The 20,888-nt window shown below is 47.2% G+C and overlaps 1 protein-coding gene across 2 annotated transcripts; it reads right to left on the minus strand.

The window, feature by feature from the left end:
• Window positions 1–570: 570 nt before the first annotated feature.
• Window positions 571–19,868, minus strand: TCAF2 (TRPM8 channel associated factor 2). 2 transcript variants are annotated; one of them, XM_066632004.1, is made up of 8 exons: window positions 19,565–19,868; window positions 11,759–12,395; window positions 8,071–9,050; window positions 7,536–7,630; window positions 3,685–3,898; window positions 3,145–3,390; window positions 1,911–2,248; window positions 571–887 (listed from the first exon to the last, which is right to left on the minus strand). In XM_066632004.1, the coding sequence occupies exons 2-8, from the start codon at window positions 12,376–12,378 to the stop codon at window positions 633–635; spliced, it is 2,748 nt and encodes a 915-aa protein (XP_066488101.1). In that variant the 5' UTR covers window positions 12,379–12,395; window positions 19,565–19,868; the 3' UTR covers window positions 571–632. The 2 variants fall into 2 exon arrangements, with proteins under 2 accessions (XP_066488101.1, XP_066488102.1); XM_066632005.1 differs by lacking the exons at window positions 3,685–3,898; window positions 7,536–7,630.
• Window positions 19,869–20,888: the final 1,020 nt, after the last annotated feature.

The raw sequence follows: 20,888 nt of genomic DNA on the forward strand, positions 1-20,888 counted from the left end.
TGTAACATGCTGGAATCCCTAGCATGTATGTACTGCTGAAACAGAGACGCCTGCGTTGGCTCACTCATGTCGTGAGAATGGATGATGGCCGGATCCCAAAGGATCTCCTCTATGGAGAACTCGTGCAAGGAAAGCGCCCTACAGGTAGACCACAGCTGCGATACAAGGACATCTGCAAGAGGGATCTGAAGGCCTTAGGAGTGGACCTCAACAAGTGGGAAACCCTGGCCTCTGAGCGGCCCGCTTGGAGGCAGGCTGTGCAGCATGGCCTTTCCCAGTTTGAAGAGACACTTGGCCAACAGTCTGAGGCTAAGAGGCAAAGAAGGAAGGCCCATAGCCAGGGAGACAGACCAGGGACAGACTACACTTGCTCCCACTGTGGAAGGGATTGTCACTCCCGAACTGGCCTTTTCAGCCAACACTAGACACTGTGCCAGAACCACCATTCAGAGCGCGACACCATAGTCTTTCGAGACTGAAGGTTGCCAACATTATACTTTATGTTAACAAACAGTTAAACCTTTGTTGAAGAATTTCACAAAAGAATTTAGAAAAATGTTACACTGTCAGCATGCCAACTGTTTAATATTTTGAAGCAGCATAACAAGCTGAATTTTGAGACTGTTTGATATTTATTTTTGAGCTGGTACATATTGCTTCATTGGGTTCTGTTCCCAACTGGGTAGAGAAGCCAGTTCTGAGGAGACATCTTCCTTGATAGGCCAACCCCAGGATTCAAAGAAAGGAGCCAAATTCTTCTTCACAGCCTGAGAGAACTTCTGGACCCAGAGGTTCATCTTGGATGGGTTGTCGTTGGGGACACAGGACATTTGTCTGTAGTCGGAAAACAGGCGAATAAAAGGCTCCCAACCAAAGCCTTCCTGGAGCTGAAGGATAAGGAGGGCAAGAGTTAAGCCATTATTCCTCCAACCCTTAAACAAGACTCTATGCATAATGCCAGTTGGAGTGGAAGCAAAAATACAGGCACAACCTTTATATACATGGTTTTTTTATTTGCGGATGTATTTCAATGAGAGTGGGGGGGATTCAAAATCGCACACACCCTTGCCTCCTTTGCCCCTTGCCAGTGTCTTGCTCCCTTTCACAGGCACAGAAACAGCCCTGGAGCCATGGAAGAGGCACCGGAAGATTGCGCACAGGAACAGAGGGAGTTGCTTTAAAAAGGAGTGTTTTCCTCCCGCTTGTTTTGTTTGCCTTCCCCTGGGGGCTGGGGATAAGAATAGGCCCTCAGTTTGGCTGTACTTGTCGTAAGAGGCGACTAAACAGCCACCGGGTAGATGGGACTCGTCAGCCTGGGAAGGCAGCTCATCTGAGAGAAGGAAAACTCTGATCCCAAACCTCCACTGCCTTGTGGCTACATCCAGTTATGGAAAAGGCTTCAGGAGTCAACCTCGAGGCAAAATCCGGAGCCGGAGTCCCTGAGGCAGTTCATGGCTGAACACAGTCACGTTCTGGCAACTCCTGCGACGCCGCTGGAACCAACCGTATTGGCCTCTGCCTTTCCATTGGACAATTTCAGCGACGTGGAGAGGGGGGATTTGCTGCATGGGTAACAGCCTATCCTCCATACCTACTTTACCCAGGCTTCGCGCACTGGAGAGGACACTCTGTTCCAGAACCACCATTCAGAGCGTGACACCATAGTCTTCCGAGATGGAAGGATGCCAACTACTGTTTTGTTTGCCTCTCTAGAGCTATCTTGGGCTATTTTGGAAGGAGGAAGCACCTCCTTCTAAATGGGTGCTATTAGGGTCCACATGGGCAACAATGGATGGAGTTCCCCCTACAATGTCTTCAGTCATGTATTTGTGGACCACAATTTCTAGGAAGTATAAATGTGATTGGTTTACTCCTGCCTAGTCAACACTCAGTATCCCTCTCTTACGTACTTGGAGGTATGTTTCCAGGGCAGTCCAGACACTCCAGTCTTTCAGCTGAGCTCCTTTCTCCAGGTATGCTCTCACCCGTTCCTTTCTACATTCTTGCTGCAGGGCTTCATGAGCCTTTTCTCGGGGGATTCCCAGCACTTTTTCATGCACGTAGACAGACCAGAGGTTGCAAGTGGCCTCGGTGGTGTGTGGGGGAAATTCCCAGCCTGCCCGCTGCTGGTTATGCCCCAGTTCATGGATAGGACCCCACAGTCCAGTGGCTCGCATATGATCAACATTCAGCATCTCCTTCACAGAGTCAAGATGCCCCATAATGGGGTAACCGGCATGCATCCAGCCTGGAGATAAAAGATGCATAAGGCTTTGAGTTCTGTATAAGCAAGACAATAGTCTAAAAGTAATTATAATGACGAAGCCTGTGCACCTAATATTTGCACTTTAAGCACCATCCTCCCCACAAAAAGATAAGGGTGGCACATGCAGTTTCCTCTCCCCTCATTTTATCCTCTTGTAAGGTACGTTGAGCTGGCCTAAAGTCACCTACTGAGCTCACCGCTCACTTTCAAGCATATCAAATGTTAGTGCAACACGATGTGTCCCACAATGATGGCACAAGTCATCATCTGTCCATCTATTTTTGAAGTCCCCGTGCTGATTGCAGTCAAAATGGGACCATCCATTCACTTGAGTTTGAAACTTTTTTTTAAAAAAGACTAGTAAAGGAGCCAAAAATGTCCAAAATCACTTTGCAGTAATTATCTCAAAACAAGTCTCTATTTCATTTTTTTAATCTCATGAAGACGTGCGCAGTTTCTCGTGCCCACAATTCTGTGGGACAGATCAATTCTACAATTTCCTGCTACACAAGAAAACAGCCTCTGAAACCACAAACCAGGTGGAGAACAGGCGTGCGTGTTACATGCCTGACTTTTGTGGCAAGTGGAATTTATAGGGGTCAGCAGGGCAGTAGAGGGCACCAAGACAATGCGGGATATTCATCCTGCCCAAGTATGAGGTCCACTGAGATAATCCATCCTTAAATTTTTCTTTTTAAAGTTTTTCCGGTCCCTCTCCAAAGGCACACAGCTGGGATCCAAAGTCAGCCTGTTGCAATGGATGTACCAATTCCAAGCTCTCCTTTTGAGCACTCTGCTCAACAAAGGCACAAGTTTTGTTGAGTTATTTACAGAATCAGGGCTATTAGAGGGGGATGGTATCACCGCTACAGACTCACCTGCTGAAATTTGAACATCGGTTACGATCCGCTCAGGCCTCGGGAATTTTGCTGGTGCTGCTGCTGCTGCCAGCTCAGCTATTGCTTGCATGATCTGGACCCAGAGGGTCAGCAAAGGCTCTGGGTTTTCTATATGGCGGATGTTTTCAGACGGCACCGTCAAAATTATGTTCTCAGTGGCTAATTCTGCCCATGGACCAGGAAAAGAACGGATGCTTTCCTTCCACTGACATTTGCTTGTTTCTCCTGCCGTAAAACAGATGGATTACACACAACCTGGGTTCTCAGCTCCCCTATCTGACTGCTGCCTCATCACTATCAGAAAGTTCTCTTGCAAAACCATAACAGTATTTGAATTCTCTAGGACAAAGTGTGAATGTAGATGGGAATAAAGACATCCTCATTACACCACCATTCCATTCACTCTCCACCTGTTGTGTCTCTATTCTCAAATAGCAATTTAAAGGCAAAGGGAATCTCTAAAGCTGTGTGGGTGTGGACCAGCATTAATATTACTGCACTGTATTGAATATGGCTTACCCAATTTGAAATAAGGAGCTCTCACGGCTCCCACAATGGTGACGGGCACTGTTCCCAGTTGACTTCTAGCTGGCACCAAAACGTAAATGAGGCCTCCCCAAAGGCAAGAGATGGACTGTTTTTCACAGGAGACTTTGAACTTGCGCACAACCACAGGGGCACGTTTCAGCTTCTTTTTGGCACTCAAGTCATCAGAATGGCAGCCAATTTGCACCTGTACAACACACATGTGATGGAGGGTTCCCAAGGAAAGCAAAGGTTCAAACCCTGCCATCTCTGAGAAGGGCTAGTAAAAAGACAAAAACCTAATCTTGAAAGCACAATCAGCTCATCTGGGACGATGCCACTGGCCTCAACCGAACAGCTGTGAAACCAGCCAAGAGGAGCTTGAGTGGTCAGGTGGTGAATATAAATTCCTGATAATACAACTAGCAGCCCCCAAAAGGTGCTCTATTGTTGCTGGAGCTACAGGCAGGAACACAAAGTAGGCCAAAAAAGGGTTAAAGAACTGCCACCACTGTACTACCAATGGGTAAGTGACCACTCTAGACCTTTCAAAAAGTTCTCCAAACCTCAAAACCACCTGCAAATTCTCCTCTCATTTCAAGCGAATATCCTCTTTTGGCTCAGCCATAATTTATTTCAGCTATTCCTACAGCACCCTTCAGTAGTACCATTAGATTTCTTCAATTAGTGGCTTCCAAATTTTAAAAGAATCACCAAAAGAACTGTCAAAAATCACAAAACCAAACCCAAATTTAGCGTATGAAGTGTATGAAGCAGTCTAACACCATACTCAACAGTAACAACAAACTCACAGAGCAATGCAATTCCATAATAGCAGAAGAGCAAATATTACAATCCACTGAAAGCACAGGCAAAGAAAATAGCAAAGTTGGTTCCAGTTGCTGATTTCTAGGAAGGGCAACCTAGTTGGTGGCCACCACAGAAAAGGTCCCATCCTCAGCTGTCACCTGATTCACCTCTGAAGGCAAGTGAACCTGAAGAAGGGCCTTTGAAAGATCGTAACGATCAGGCAGGTTCAGTTAAGTAACAGACAAGCCTTTAGACAGACACCCAGGTCTCCAGCTGTAGGAGGCTTTCAAGCTCAGCAGTTTGAACTGCACCAGAAAACATTCATGAGAGGAATGAGAATTTTTTAACACTGATAAGATACGTTTGTGTTGTTTGTTTTTCTGTTTACTGGAAGTAGCCACAGGGAACATATCTTGTCAGTGTTTTTTTAAAAAACATTCATTTATTTATAATAATACAGAAAAGGGGAAGAAAAACACAATAAGAAAGAAAATTTAAAAAAAAACATAAGAACGTAAGAACAGCCCCGCTGGATCAGGCCATAGGCCCATCTAGTCCAGCTTCCTGTATCTCACAGCGGCCCACCAGATGCCCCAGGGAAGCACACCAGATAACAAGAAACCTGCAAGGCCTCCTGGGAATTGTAGTTAAGAACATAAGAACAGCCCCACTGGATCAGGCCAGAGGCCCATCTAGTCCAGCTTCCTGTATCTCACAGCGGCCCACCAAATGCCCCAGGGAGCACACCAGAGAACAAGAAGACCTGCAAGGCTTCCTGGGAATTGTAGTTAAGAACATAAGAACAGCCCCACTGGATCAGGCCAGAGGCCCATCTAGTCCAGCTTCCTGTATCTCACAGCGGCCCACCAGATGCCCCAGGGAAGCACACCAGATAACAAGAAACCTGCAAGGCCTCCTGGGAATTGTAGTTAAGAACATAAGAACAGCCCCACTGGATCAGGCCAGAGGCCCATCTAGTCCAGCTTCCTGTATCTCACAGCGGCCCACCAAATGCCCCAGGGAGCACACCAGAGAACAAGAAGACCTGCAAGGCTTCCTGGGAATTGTAGTTAAGAACATAAGAACAGCCCCACTGGATCAGGCCAGAGGCCCATCTAGTCCAGCTTCCTGTATCTCACAGCAGCCCACTAAGAGACAGGCTATTGCCTGAGACAAGCAGCAACCTACGTGGCACCTGAGGCCCGGACTGCCCCTTTAATACTTCTTAAGTCAATATGGCAAGGGGTAGTAACAGAAAAAGAACTAGTGTTTACTTGTGTAAAATTAGTGTTTACTAGTGTAAAATTTTAGTATTTACTCTGAACAGTAAAAGTGTGTTTCTGGCTCAGTGGAGAGTTCTGCTACCCCAAGATTTTTACAACCCTTTCTCCTGAGAACTGGTGCTGTCACCAGCCCTTGCTCTGCTTATCCAGGTGCTCCAGTGAGAGGAGACTTGGGGAAGGGCACTGGCTTGAGAGTTCTGTGGCACAGTCTAGCTTCCTTCACAGGAGAACATAAGAACAGCCCCACTGGATCGGGCCATAGGCCCATCTAGTCCAGCTTCCTGTATCTCACAGCGGCCCACCAAATGCCCCAGGGAGCACACCAGATAACAAGAGACCTGCAAGGCTTCCTGGGAATTGTAGTTAAGAACATAAGAACAGCCCCACTGGATCAGGCCATAGGCCCATCTAGTCCAGCTTCCTGTATCTCACAGCGACCCACCAAATGCCCCAGGGAGCACACCTGATAACAAGAGACCTGCAAGGCTTCCTGGGAATTGTAGTTAAGAACATAAGAACAGCCCCACTGGATCAGGCCATAGGCCCATCTAGTCCAGCTTCCTGTATCTCACAGCGGCCCACCAAATGCCCCAAGGAGCACCCCAGATAACAAGAGACCTGCAAGGCTTCCTGGGAATTGTAGTTAAGAACATAAGAACAGCCCCACTGGATCAGGCCAAAGGCCCATCTAGTCCAGCTTCCTGTATCTCACAGCGGCCCACCAAATGCCCCAGGGAGCACACCTGATAACAAGAGACCTGCAAGGCCTCCTGGGAATTGTAGTTAAGAACATAAGAACAGCCCCATTGGCTCAGGCCATAGGCCCATCTAGTCCAACTTCCTGTATCTCACAGCAGCCCACCAAATGCCCCAGGGAGCGCACCAGATAACCTCATCCTGGTGCCCTCCCTTGCATCTGGCATTCTGACATAGCCCATTTCTAAAATCAGGAGGCTGCACATATACATCACGGCTTGTAACCCGTAATGGATTTTTCCTCCAGAAACTTGTCCAATCCCCTTTTAAAGGCGTCCAGGCCAGACGCCGTCACCACATCCCGTGGCAAGGAGTCCCACAGACCAACCACACGCTGAGTAAAGAAATATTTTCTTTTGTCTGTCCTAACCCTCCCAACACTCAATTTTAGTGAATGTCCCCTGGTTCTAGTGTTATGTGAGAGTGTAAACAATCTAGTCACCATATAGAGTGGGCCCTCAGTATCTTCAGGGGATCAGTTCCACAACCTCCCACAGATACCGAAATCCTCGGATGCTGATATCCATGGGAGGCAGGGCTACAGTGTGGAAATAACTGACCTCCAGATGTTGTGCCACTCCCCCTCCCCCCCCCACACACACCTTGGAGCATCTTCTGGATGCGACCAGAAGTTGCTGGCATGAACTGGAAGTGGCTTTCAGTGGCATCCCTCTGAGGCATGGGCTCAGCACCTGCAGATGCTCAAACCTTCGGATGCTGAGCCCGTGGAAAAGGGCCCACTGTATTGCATAAATGAAGTTCCGAAATACTCTTCAACGGTCTTCACTCTTACAACACATTATGTCAGTATAAAATGAATGTCACCAGGGCATGGATATCTACAGTGAGGCTATTAGCATCCAGAAGGGTCTGCAGTCAGAGTTGGGGTGAAAGTTGCTTTATGGCACTGGTGTCACTGGTGCAAAGCTGAGAAAAAGTAATACCAGATCCATTCAAAAGGGCAGCTTCCAAAATAGCCACATTGGCTGACATCACCTGCAAATCAGCCCCAGACACAGCACCACAGAAGAAGACGTGCGCGGTTTTCCCCTCAGGCAGGTAAAGGCCGGTGCTCCTCCACACAGCATCACCTGCAACAACAGAAGACTCGTGCACAGCCTCCGCAGATGCAACAGGCACACTCAAACGCAGTACCCACGCCCGTCTCAGGATTTGCTCCAGGGCTCTGCTCAGCAACATCCACAAGAAGCCCTGCAGCAGATTCTATGAATGATGCGTTCTGGGGCAAGCCAGGGTCAAGGGAGGGGGTCACACGAGTGCAGAAGGCTGTCCAGAAGCCCTGCAAACAGTGCAATTTTGTGGCATGAAGGTAGGGAAGACCATTTTCTCACTTGATTTTACTTTTTAAAATGGACCCTGCATCCACGGCATGCCAGATAGTGAAATCCATGGATGCCTTTGGATACGGCAGGCCCACCATACAGCAATTTTAATCCCAAGGGAAGGAAAATCCTCCAACAGCAGTAGCAGAACTGACTTTGGGGAAAGATAGCCCAAGAGCATCTCTTACCTGCATTGGTGCCATCAATTTGCACAGTGATGGGCTCTGCAGCAATAGGAAGCGAGCAGGGCTTGTCCACCAGATCTGAGCAGTCTGTCACGGTCTGGGAGAGTTCAGTCGCCATGCACAGCAAGACGGCCTCTTTGGAATTGCTTTCCACAGGGCACTGGCTGCAGACGCGAGGGATCCCTTGTTTGCGTAGCACCTTAAGGAGGGTTCGGTGGAGGGAGGAGTAAAGGGGACAGTTGGCAGCAGGGATTTGTAGGAACGCGGCACAGTCTTGCCCTAGTTTCTGCAACCAGCTTGCTAAGGGAGCCTGGAGCGGCCCTTCCTTGACCACCTGCTGCTGGAAGAGGGAGAGGGCCTGGCGGAAGTGGTAATGAGGAGACTTCTGGGATAGGACAGAAGGGTATTTGTCAGCTTTCATGCTCATTCCCAGAATACTGATACCTAAACCATTGAGAATTTTGTTGCCTGGGTACTCAGCAACTGCTGCCTTTCCCTTGTTTTGCGAAGCCCAATACCAAGCCTGGCCGCCAATCAGCAACCCGCCTCCTTCTGCCACAAACAGAGGGATCTTCCCAGCTTCGTCATCACTGTGGGATGTGCAGCAATAGACACTCAGATCACCGGTCAGCTTAGAAATCTGGTGCCTCACTCCCCCCTGAGACAGCAAGGGACACAGTCCTTTCAGGTGGGAGGACACCCCAACCAGGCCTTGCCTCCCAGCATCCAGCCAGCGAACGGCATTGAGCAGGAGAGCCGATAGTTTGGGGGCGCAAAGCTGACCTTCATGGGAAGCCACCACCAAGCGACCCCGACCATAGTGTGCAGCGGCGAGGAAGCAGCGACTGGAGGAGTCTAGGCCGAGGGGAAAAGCCAGGAGGCCATGAACCAGCAATGAGGAGGGGATGCCACCCGTCACTATGTCCATCTCCAACACACCATCAAGAAGGGATGCAGCGTCTTGGCTGAAATCGGTTCCAAGCCTGCAACAGTAAGGAGAGACCTTTTATGCATTCCCTTAAAACTTTTGTTTTTTGTTCACTGCCACTGATCTGTAGATCTGTCTACCTATTTCATCTTGTGGTAATGGGATGTTTGGGGCATTTGGGTAATGGGAGGTAATGGGGCATTTGGTGGGCCGCTGTGAGATACAGGAAGCTGGACTAGATGGGCCTGTGGCCTGATCCAGTGGGGCTGTTCTTATGTTCTTAACTACAATTCCCAGGAAGCCTTGCAGGTCCCTTGTTATCTGGTGTGCTCCCTGGGGCATTTGGTGGGCCGCTGTGAGATACAGGAAGCTGGACTAGATGGGCCTGTGGCCTGATCCAGTGGGGCTCTTCTTATGTTCTTATGTTGAGAATTATGTTATCATTTGTTGTATAAATTTGTATAGTTCAAAAAAACAAATCAGACACTTTGCAGCAGCAATAGCTATGGCTGGATGTTGAGGCTACAGACAATTTTTTTATCCTGTTATTTTACATACTTAGAACAAATGTTTATGCTTGGTTGCTTCTAATATTTGAGCTATTGATCTATTTGATTTTTGATCTATCCAACTATCCCTCACCACAGCATTTTTCCAATGGCTGTTGCTGGTGTCTCTTCTGTATTATTATTATTATTATTTTTTGCAGAGTATGAGCCCTCTGGGGACAGGGAAACATATACTGATTTATTTTACTATGTAATCCACTTTGTGACCTACTCTGGTTGAAAAGTGGTACAGAAGTATTCTTATTAACATCAACAACATCATGAGAGAGCAAACTTGTCAATACCCATTTGGTGGGTCATCAGTCGTAGGAATTGGATCAGCTCAATGGAACTTCTGAGAAAATATCCATAGGATTAGGAGCAAGTTCCACTGAACTTATGAAAAAACGTGTACAGGATCAGTGTGCACAGCACATTGCAGGACTGGAATGGCCCTTCAGATTCAAAGGAACAGGTTGCTGCAAGCATGAGAGACAAACTACATGTTGCGCCAACTGCAAATATTAATTGCATTATTGCTTTGTTAAAGTTAAAATGCAGCCATGGGAGGATAGGGCAAGATCAGGCCCACAGCATATGGGGAAGTGTATTTAACCTTTTCTCCTCTAGCAGCAGTCTTGTTGGGGCCCACTGGTTTAGCTCCCAGAGTTCGTAACAAATGTGTGGATAAGAAATTATTCAATGGTGGCTCCAGGTACATTGCACTTCTGATCGTACCCACCCCCCAATGCACATTCACATACAGGTACTATTTAACTTTAACACACATGCATGTACACACAGGGCTAATATACAGTGTACATGTTTAACGTAAAGTACAGTTGTGCATTGCTTAACAACGTGGATATGTTTTCCAATCCCCACTGTTAAGTGATTCCGTTACTATGCGGCCATTCAGCCTCCTGCTAGTCAATTTGACTCCATGACATTACACAGACCAGTATCTTTAACCTGTGAGTCAAGACCCCAATGGGGTTGTGAAGCCTCATGTGGGGGGTCATGGCAACCTTTCAAAGCCTGTGCAAGGGAGGGCTTGGATCTAATCTCACAATGGTACTGATTTACCAAAACTGAGTTCTTGATATAATCCTGTGCAGCCTCCTCTTGCTGTCTTGCCCTTCGGCTCCTAAGGCTGGCATTGCTCAGGACGCTACCCCATAGGGTTATTGTGAAGACACAAGAGGTAGGAGAAATGGGGCAGGGGTGGGCAAATTGGGTCCCAGGAGGGGGGTGGGATTGGCAGTGGTTTCTCAATTTTTGGAGGTCATGGTATGAAAAATGATCAAGACCACTGAAATAGATGCTATAGACCAACGTTTCTCAAACTGTGCGTTGCAAGATGGGTTTCACCTAGCTCAGCCGCAATTGAGAATATAAGGTACAGAGCTGCTGGGCTCCCGGTGGAAGAGAGGCCTGGTGCTTTGCCCTGACTAAGTGGGAAGATGGGATACTGGAAAGGGCAGAGGGATGTGTGGAAGGAGAAGGACCCAACTCTATGTTCTGCTTTGACTTCTGAGCTGGATATTTGTATTCTGAGATAGGCAAAATAACAGCACGAGCATGCTGGGTAATGGGGCCTTTGGCTGATCATGGCTTAGGTTGGAAGCCTAAATCGATGATGTCATTTCTGGCATGACATCACTTCCAGGTTAATGACCTAACTTCTGGCTGACACCAACAGATTGTCATTCTAAAAAGTAGGTCCTGATGCTAAAAAGTTTGAGAACCACTGCATAGGCACTATATTGCATTAGGCCACTAGAAGGGGCTGAATATAATGGAATGAAATTGACTAGCTGGCATGTAACACAGTAGGTAATTGTAATTATGCAAGGGCTTGGCATTGTAAATGTGGTCAGTAATTAAGCGGAACGTGGCTAAATGATGCACATCTATATACTGTGGCCCTTAGAGAAAGTCTAAATATCTTGCATGATGAAAATCCTAGCCATAAGATAGGTAACAATAAAGCAACTTCTTTCCATAGCTGCAGCTAGCATTCATTGAAGATCACTGCCAGGTTGACAGCTGTGACATCTTCTAACTTCCACCTATGTATCTTCAGAAAATTAAGTTTATTGGACATCGATCTGGAGCAACAGTCTGCATTCCCCACTAATAAAACAGGAATTCATAGTTTTCAGGACTGTTTATAACTACAACCCTGAAGCTCTGCAGAAAGAAAGATACTCACGGCACAGTCAAGGGAACCTTCTGGATTTTCCTCGACACTTTGAAGATCCCACACTCTGCTGGTTTGCCGGTGAAGTATACTCCAGCCACACTGGTCACCAGGTTGCCAGGGAACTTGAAAAGCACCTTCTCAACTCCATGCTGACTTGCCCAGTGCCAAGCCTGACCTCCAATGAGAAGCCCTCCACCTTCCTTGACAAAATGAACCAGGTTGTCGGCATGAGTATCAGTAGAATAGGCATCCGTGCAATAGACTCCCAGAGATGCTGAAGGCTCCACATCAGGTCGCAGCTCAATTCCATGGCCAAGGAACATCTGAGAGAGGGAGTCCAGACTCCTGTGGACACCAACCTGTGCCCCTGGGGAAGGTTTCAGCCAGTCCAGGGCATTTTTGATGAACTGGGAGAATTTGGGACTCTTCAGGATCCCTTCATGTGAGACGACCACCATCCGGCCCCTTCCATAATGGGAAGCGGCGATCAGCACCTGCTTCTGGGGGCTCACCAGCACAGGAAAAGCAGCTTCTCCGGTCAGCAAAAGCTCACAAGGAACAAAACCACCAGTAAAATCCCATTCAGGTACGCCAGCCACCAGTCCTTCAAAGGAGGCCAAAGGGGTCATCTTGGAATTCTTTTTTTCTTCAAAATAAAACAAGGTATGTATTAATTTTCATGTCAGTTTTCAAACTATGCTCTAACAATAGCTACAGAGCAGTGCTTCCCAAACTTTTTAGCACCACAACTCCCAGAATGCCTTGCAGCACCACAGGTGGAGCCAGCATCCTTTTCGCATCCCACCAAAAACTGACTTGCAACTCATCACAGTTTGGGAATCACCACTGTAAAGAGTTATGTCCACTGTGTGCGAGAGACTATGGAGCAGGAATATTTGCCTCAAAAATCAATAGCAGACCTTCCCATTTGAAGTCCTACCTACCAACGCTCCCTCTCATTTCCTTCTGTGCTACATGGAGCCCTATAGTGGCTGAGCAGGTAGCAATGCCATCATCTTCATCACCAAGGTTCAGACGGCCACAGGGATAGAGACATCTCTGGTGCAAACTGGAAGCCCTCTGAGGGCCCTGCCCCACATATTTAATTATCCACAGAATTCAATATCCGCGGGTGGTTCTGGAATAGATCCACTTGGCTGACTTGGGTCCACTTGGATGGACTGGATGGACTCAGCAGAAGGTATCTTCCTCTGCCCATTCAAATCAAAGCTCACTACATGAATACGAGTGTGGGAATGCCAATTTTTTTTTGCCAATTTCTAAACACTTTCCAGAAGCTTCTGTGCAGGTTCAGCAGCCTTCAAGGCTGCTTGTGCATCCTTCTGAAAGCTGCCTTTGTTCCTTGTCTGTTTCCCTGGATCAGCCTGCCTTCTTCTGGATCCTCTTTCCTGACAAGGTGAGATAATGTATGAGAAGAGCTTGGACAGCCTTTAAGCATACATAAATGCCAAGTATTACCTATTAAAACCCTCACAAGACCAGCTGAGTGTCAGGTATTCTTGCAGAGCAAGTTACACATTCAAGCTTTCGCACGCAGGTAGGAACATGGGAAATATCCACGGAAGAGGCAGCTCTCTTTCACTCCAACAGGACCCCGTCTAAACCAAAGTAAGAAGGCAGCTGAGCAAAACTCGACATTGGCATTCACTGAACAGTAAGCCAGGGTGGCATTGTGATTAGCATCTTGGACTTGAACCAGGGAAAGCCAGGTTCAAACCCCACTCAACCATTAAGTCACTGGGTGACCTTAGGTAGGTCACTATCCCAGAGTCTAACCTACCTCACAGGGCTGTTGTGCAGATAAAATGAGAAGGCATGTTGTGTACTGCCCTGAGCTCCTCAGTGATATGAGAAATTCATAATCGTGTGGTCCAGGATGAGCTGAACACCCACTCTGTATTCTTGGAAGCCCTGACCAAAATCATTAATGAGTGGATCGGTTTTATAGTCATCTGAGACTGCTGATTGCCACACACAAATCTGCCCACAAGAGGGTCCTGAATGCACAATGCCAGGTCATCCTTCCTTTTGATCTCCCACCATTCCCAAACCTGGATGCTGATGTGGCACTTCTCATTCTCTGGCTTTTCAAGTGGGTGGAGTCCTTTGAAATGGGTGTGCGTGTGCAGAATCAAGCCAGTACCATTTCTAAATAGAACAACTTGACAAGTTTTTGAGTGGGTCAACAACCTTGTCAACAACTCCAGGCAAGTGAAAAGGATATATTTTGTCCAAAGACCACAGATCTAAACCATCAGGAAGAAAATACCATTCAAATCTTGCTATACTTTGCCATCTAGATTTGCACTGTAGTGTGTGGAACTTTGGGAGAAATAGTTAATTACCAGAATGCTAAGATCTTCGGAAACCTTTCCCTCACTATCAGGCAGAAGGTAACTAAATGCACAATGTCATTGCTTGAGCACTGGCTCTCTACTCCTAGCCTGATCCACAACTCAGTTAAGGCAAATGCCTTTGGACTTAAGTTCATTTAAGTTCAAGGCCTCAGTGTATGTGTTGAGCTTTGTGTGCTGCTGTTTCTAGTTCAGCGAGAAGGGCTACTACTGGGGCTGATGTAAAGAGTAGCTATGATCCCAGAGCAGGGGGAGAAGGATATAAGTTGCCATCTTGTAAAAGCACCAGCACTTAGACCCTCATGCCAGATCCCAAGTGCAAGCCCTTTCTCCCATTAGATTCAGTCACTGTAACCATCTTTGTAACTCACATACAGGCTATATTGTTTTCCTTTCTGGACTGCAAATTCTGTTATGGGAATAAAAGCCATCATGCAGGGCTGCGTGTGTTGTAACCATAGCCAACAGCAGTACAGCAAATCGTCTTGCTGTACTGTTGTCGAGAGGTTCTTGGGAACTGCAACTTTAAGCAAAATGACTTTTGTAAAACTTTAAGCAAAACCAATTTTTCATGGTCATGGTCATTTCTGATCACAAAAATATCACCGAACTTCTAGATAAAGATCAAATCATTTCTAATATTAATTAAACATTGAAATAAATGTGAGCTTTCCAGGCCACAGAAAACACCAGCAGATATGGGAAGAATGTGCAAACTCCACACAGACAGTGGTACCAACCAGGAATTGATTATTTTTCCTCATCAACTTTATAATGAAACAGCTTAAAACAACTTAAAGTGAAGACTTGCTGTAATGCATGGGTCTTCTATCCCATCCTTCCTTCACTGAGGATGTTGTACAAGTTTCTCCATCCCCCCTCCCCAACTACCCCCACAACTACCTAGGGAAGTAGATTAGAGTTATTGAGCGGAGAATTTGAACTTGAACCTCCCAGCTCCTTGTCAAATGCTTTAATTACTACATCATGCTGCCTTTGCAATAATCTACATCAGGGTCTGATACAGATCCCCTCCAATGCCCACATCAAGACTATATATTTATTACATTTGCATGCCACTTTTAGACTTGAAGCCCCATAACAGCCACCAACAAGATTCAAATAATCTTAAAACCAAAAAGAAAAATACCAAAACAACAGAAACAGAAATTTAATTATGTAATTTCTAATGAATGAATGTGTATTAGAAAATCCTTCTCCTTACCAAGTCGTGGGGACAAGGACATGTATGAGTCAATCCCTTTCAGCCCCAAAGGCTTCCCAGTGCTGACATGGCACAGAGTGAAATTGTGACAAGGAGAGCTTAGCAGAATTACTGGACAAAAAGTGTTGCATGCCCCTTCTTAACCCCCCCCCCCATTCATGTCTGCCTCAAGCAAACACAGGCACCAACCACACCTATTTACTTACACTACAAGAAACGCCCCTTCAATACCTGGCAGCCTGGAATGGAAATCTCTGCACCACAAACCAGCCCAGGCTGGAGATTGGAACAAGCACCTTGGAGGAAGCTCTAGAAATGTTAAGGCTAATAGCTTAGTACTATCAATCACTATTGAAAGAAAGAACTTTGGTCTGGTGCAAGCTCTCCTGATTATTTCCTCGATATCCTGTGCAGGCTAATCTGGCAGTCAGCACTCTGCTGAACACAAACAGGCTGAAACCAGGATGGCACTTGTGCAATGCAGGACTGGACGAACTGCTTCTGCCACAAAGGCTCTCATTAACCACCTGAAATCCCTAAAGCTAAACTCCGTCAAAACAGGATCCCTAAAAGGGTTGACAACCTACCCCGTGGTCAAACACCCTCACCAAGCTGTCCCTACTCCTCTTGCTGTTCCCCACGTAACAACATCTCCTGTCTTCACACCTCTGCTCTTTATCAAACAACCTGTTAATGGCAGACTGTTAACGGAAACAAGGGAGCAACATGCCACATCCATGTTGAATCATCTATACTGGCTACCAATTTGTTTTTCAGGCACAATTCAAGGAGAGATTTAAAACTTTCAAACCTTTTGAAGTGTGCGACACAGATACCTGAAGGGCCTTTCCTCCTCATATGTGTCTTCCTGTCCCCTAAGGCTCATGCCACCATTCAGTAGTGTAGCTAGAGGGGGGCAAAGTGGTAAGAACTGCAGGCACCACAATGTGCAGTGTAAGTAGCCCCTCCCGCTTGCTGTCAGAGCCACTGCAGTTGCTGACATCAAGTGGGAGGGACCGCTTACACTGTGTGTTATGGCGGCTGCATTACTTACTGTCCCGTCCCCCCAGCTACACTACTGCCACAATTCATGGATGCATATTTCATGGTTAATAAATGAGAAGGCCACCTCTGTTGCGGCACCCATCTTCTGGAATTCTCTGGCAAAGGATGTCCACATGGCCTCCACCCTGTCAGAGTTTCACATTAACAAGGGAATGTTTCTCTTCCACCAGGCATTTGGCCTAAAACAGCTATGACACTGCTTCTCTTTAACCTGGCCTCAATCTTCATTTTTAACTATGCTTTGTTAATTGCTTTTATTGTGGATTTGAATCCCCTGGCGGGGAGAAAGGTGGCACAGAAACACTTTTATAAATAAACAGATGAGGCAGAAATTGGTTCCAGGTTTCTAGCTTGTCAAGTTGTTTCCCAGACTGACAGAAAGTATTGGATTCAAAATAAAATCTGCAACTAGAGCATGTATGTGATGTGGTTTTCCTGGATGGTTTTGAATTGGAAAATGGCCTGGGAATTTTTCTGATGCCAGCCTAAGGAGATTGAGCTCTGCTTTTGCATGTTGGTTTATCTTGTGTTTACTACACAAAACTAAAACTTATGCCATAATAATTTGCGCTGCATATCATATGTTTTCCAACAGCTAAAACAGTTGAAGGTTTTTTTTTCCCCAAGAAAGCACATTTACAGCCGAACTCTATGCATGTTTACTTAGAAGCTTCACCGAGTTCAGCTGGATTTACTCCCTAGTAGGTGTGCCTAGGATTGCAGACATAGCACAGTTGCAATGTTATATTCAAATGGATTCAGAATGTTAACTGGAAATCCTTTTATTTACTTGTAAATATTTTAAGACATAAAAACTCAAAAACAGAGGTTGCCCCCCCCCAATAAAAGTGCGGAAACAATTAACTGGCTGACTTTAACATAGCTAAAGAATTGTGCATAAACTCTATTTGCATCCCAGGGACAGACACCTGAAGTGGAAACCTCTTTCTTGACCTGGCATGGTTTCCATTTAGGGTACAATTCTAACCAGGTCTACTCAGAGTAAGTCCTATTTTGTTCAATGGGGCTTACTCTCAGGAAAGTGTGGTTAGGATTGCAGCCTTATTATGATACAGAGGAAGCAATCCTAACTGGCACTTATGCCGGCATAACTGCCCAGGAGGGTCGCAAATGTGCCGTAAAGCACATTTGCACCTCCATGGGAGGAAGCTGCGTGGGCGCATCTAGATGTGCCGATGCACAGAGGCCAGCAGAAGCACAGTGGCTTCCTCGCCACCACTTGTGCCAGCACACCCGTGCCAGACACAAGCAGCGAAGGTAGGTGTGGGGGGCGTGGAGGAGCTGGGAGGGAGGCGTTTCTGGGTGGGGGGAGGGAGGGCCATGAGCGGCCCTGCTGGAAGGCATGTGGGGAGCCGGGGGCGGGGCTTTGATGCAGTGGTTATGCCTGATCCCAACCCCCGTCCTTCCAGAGGTGGCGCAGGTCCAAGGAGACCCATTGGGGGAAGCTGCCTTTACCCAGGTGTAAGGGGAAGAGCTTCCCCTTGCCTCTGGCTGAGCCGCTGCAGCCAACGAACCTGCACTGGATGCAGCGCAAGCCTCGTGGCTTGCCTGCTCCAGCGCAGGTTTGGGTTGCGTCCTTAGGCTGCAATCCTATCCATACTTACCGGGGAGTAAGCCCCATTGACCATAATGGGACTTACTTCTGAGTAGACATGCACAGGCTTGGAACTAAATAAATTTGTGAAACAGTGCATTTTGACAGAGTTTCCCACCAAGAACTACTGCATAGCAGTGCAGAGTTTTCTATTATGAAAATTTCCCACTGATTAATGAGTCTGTGACTACACTGAAAATGTGGCTACATTAAATAGTTGGACTTATTTCCGTGCAAGGACTGAATCTGGGCCTCCAAATGAAAAGGAGACACTCCTCCTTCTTGGAAGCAACTTGAGAAGCTGCAACTGCCCTGGGGCTCCAGGACACACAGAAGCTGTCCTGCACTCTTCCAGGACTGGCACTCCTAAGAGTGGCTCTAGGGATCCAAGGCAGTGTCAGCCTACATCAGAGCCATGTGGGTGTTATGCTCCCCCCCTTCTTGAAATGGGGCTGACACACTGAAGCTGAGGATTCCTAGATGTCATCCAGAAATGGCCTGCAATGTTTATTGCACTCTCTCTGTTCTTTCTGTGTTCACATAGCCCATTTTTCCAGGCTCCATCCTATTACAGCACTGGTTCTGGTTCGTGAGACCCTGAGAAGGGGTCTCAGAAAATAAAATCACCTCTGATCACTTCTAGTGTCTCACTGAGCAAGCAGTCTCCCAATGACCACCAGTGAGGGTGGAGAATGGACTGCCAACAGCCATAATCACTGAAGTGTCAGCTGTCGCTATGGACGGTCATCTCTGATAGTCAGTGGGGAGTGTTGGGGGACAGACCACCAGACTGGACGCAGACCAGACCCCCCACAGCCACATGTGGTCATAAGAACATAGGAACAGCCCCACTGGATCAGGCCATAGGCCCATCTAGTCCAGCTTCCTGGATCTCACAGCGGTCACCAAATGCCCCAGGGAGCACACCAGATAACAAGAGACCTCATCCTGGTGCCCTCCCCTGCATCTGGCATTCTGACATAGCCCATTTCTGATATCAGGAGGTTGCACATACACATCATGGCTTGTAACCCGTAATGGATTTTTCCGCCAGAAACTTGTCCAATCCCCTTTAAAGGCGGCCAGGCTAGATACCATCACCACATGCTGTGGCAAGGAGTTCCACAGACCAACCACATGCTGAGTAAAGAAATATTTTCTTTTGTCTGTCCAAACCCTCCCAACACTCAATTTTAGTGGATGTCCCCTGGTTCTGCTGTTATGTGAGAGTGTAAAGAGCATCTCTATATCCACTCTGTCCATCCCCTGCATAATTTTGTATGTCTCAATCATGTCCCCCCTCCGGTGCCTCTTTTCTAGGCTGAAGAGGCCCAAAGGGAAAGGAAGTAGCTTTTCCTCATAAGGAAGGTGCCCCAGCCCAGCAATCATTTTAGTCACTCTCCTTTGCACCTTTTCTATTTCCACTATATCCTTTTTGAGATGTGGCGACCAGAACTGGACACAATACTCCAGGTGTGGCCTCACCATCGATTTGTACAACGGCATTATAATGTTAGCCATTTTGTTCTCAATACCTTCTCTAATGATTCAAAGCGTAGAATTGGCCTTCTTCACTTCCACGACACTGGTCCACGACAATTCCAATTTTTGCCCCAGTGATCCACAGGTTCCTCAAAGTTGGGAACCACTGTACTGTAGGAAATCAACTTACAACTCACTTCCCTTCCTCCGCAGGAACAGTGGGGGCTTCTTTGCATCTAGTGGGCGGGCGTTCCAGGGGCACGCCCAGCCTCTGACTGCAGCTGGAGACCAACTTCTGATCTGGTCCGGTGTCTGCCAGGGGATGGTGGGAGGGGCCCCGCTGGGCAGCTGCAGAAAAGAGCATCACCAAAGGAAGTTCAGCATCATCTTTGCTTTTTTCCAACGGGAAGGCGTTGGAATTTTCTGGCAGCTTCCCTAGTCAGCAACATGCCCAAAGTCAATGCAGCCAGCGACACACAACGCCGGATTCAGCACAGGAAGCTGGCTTCAGCTCGTTAGAACTGTGGATTCAGGTTCAGACCAGAATGTGTTGCAGGACTTGGGTTGCAGAATGTCCTCTATCTGTTTCATCCCAGGCACCAGGGACGTGCAATGGGTGGGGAGGCAGTGCCTCCCCACTGGAGTCCTTTGAAAAGCGCCGCCATGGTGTGAGGCGCCCAAGCACTTTCCAAAGGATTCCGGTGGGGAGGCACAGCCTCACCAGCTTCCCCACCCACTGCACGTCCCTGCCAGGCACAAAGGGACGCACGCCGCTTCCATCATGCGGGAAAAGCAAGTGATGGGATTTAATTCATTACTTAAACTAATAAATTGATTAGGAGATAAACTGATCAATAAGGAATTGCAAGCAAACTCTTGCTTGTGCCAGTCGTACCCCTACGCCCAGTAGGCATCGCTTGACAAAACACAACACAGCGCCCCAAATTCCACTACGGAACAATCAAAGGCATTTTTATATTCCAATCAAAATGGCAGGACTGTTACAACAGCTTTGCAAAAGGTGAACTGCTTCGGTAGTTGTAAGAATTGTTTTCCAAAGATCTCCAGCGGAAGTTAATTTGTTTTCCCAGTCTTAGAGCCCAGTCCTAGCCATGTCTACTCAGAAGTAAATCCCATTATAGTCAATGGGTCTTACTCCCAGGTAAGTGGGAATAGGATTGCAGCCTTAAACAATACTAGAGAAATTGTCCATTCTTCCCCCCTCCCCTTTAAAGAGAGTGAATGGAAATATTTAAAATGCCTGATCCAATTTTATTGGTGTTGTGGTTTGTAAGATTGGGCAGAGCAAACAGCCGCCCATTACAGCCAGGATGGTGTAGTGGCTCTAGAATTGGAATTGGACCTGCAAGTCCAACT

This window comes from Tiliqua scincoides, chromosome 6 (genome assembly GCF_035046505.1).
Source record: "Tiliqua scincoides isolate rTilSci1 chromosome 6, rTilSci1.hap2, whole genome shotgun sequence".
In the NCBI taxonomy this organism is placed as follows: domain Eukaryota; kingdom Metazoa; phylum Chordata; class Lepidosauria; order Squamata; family Scincidae; genus Tiliqua; species Tiliqua scincoides.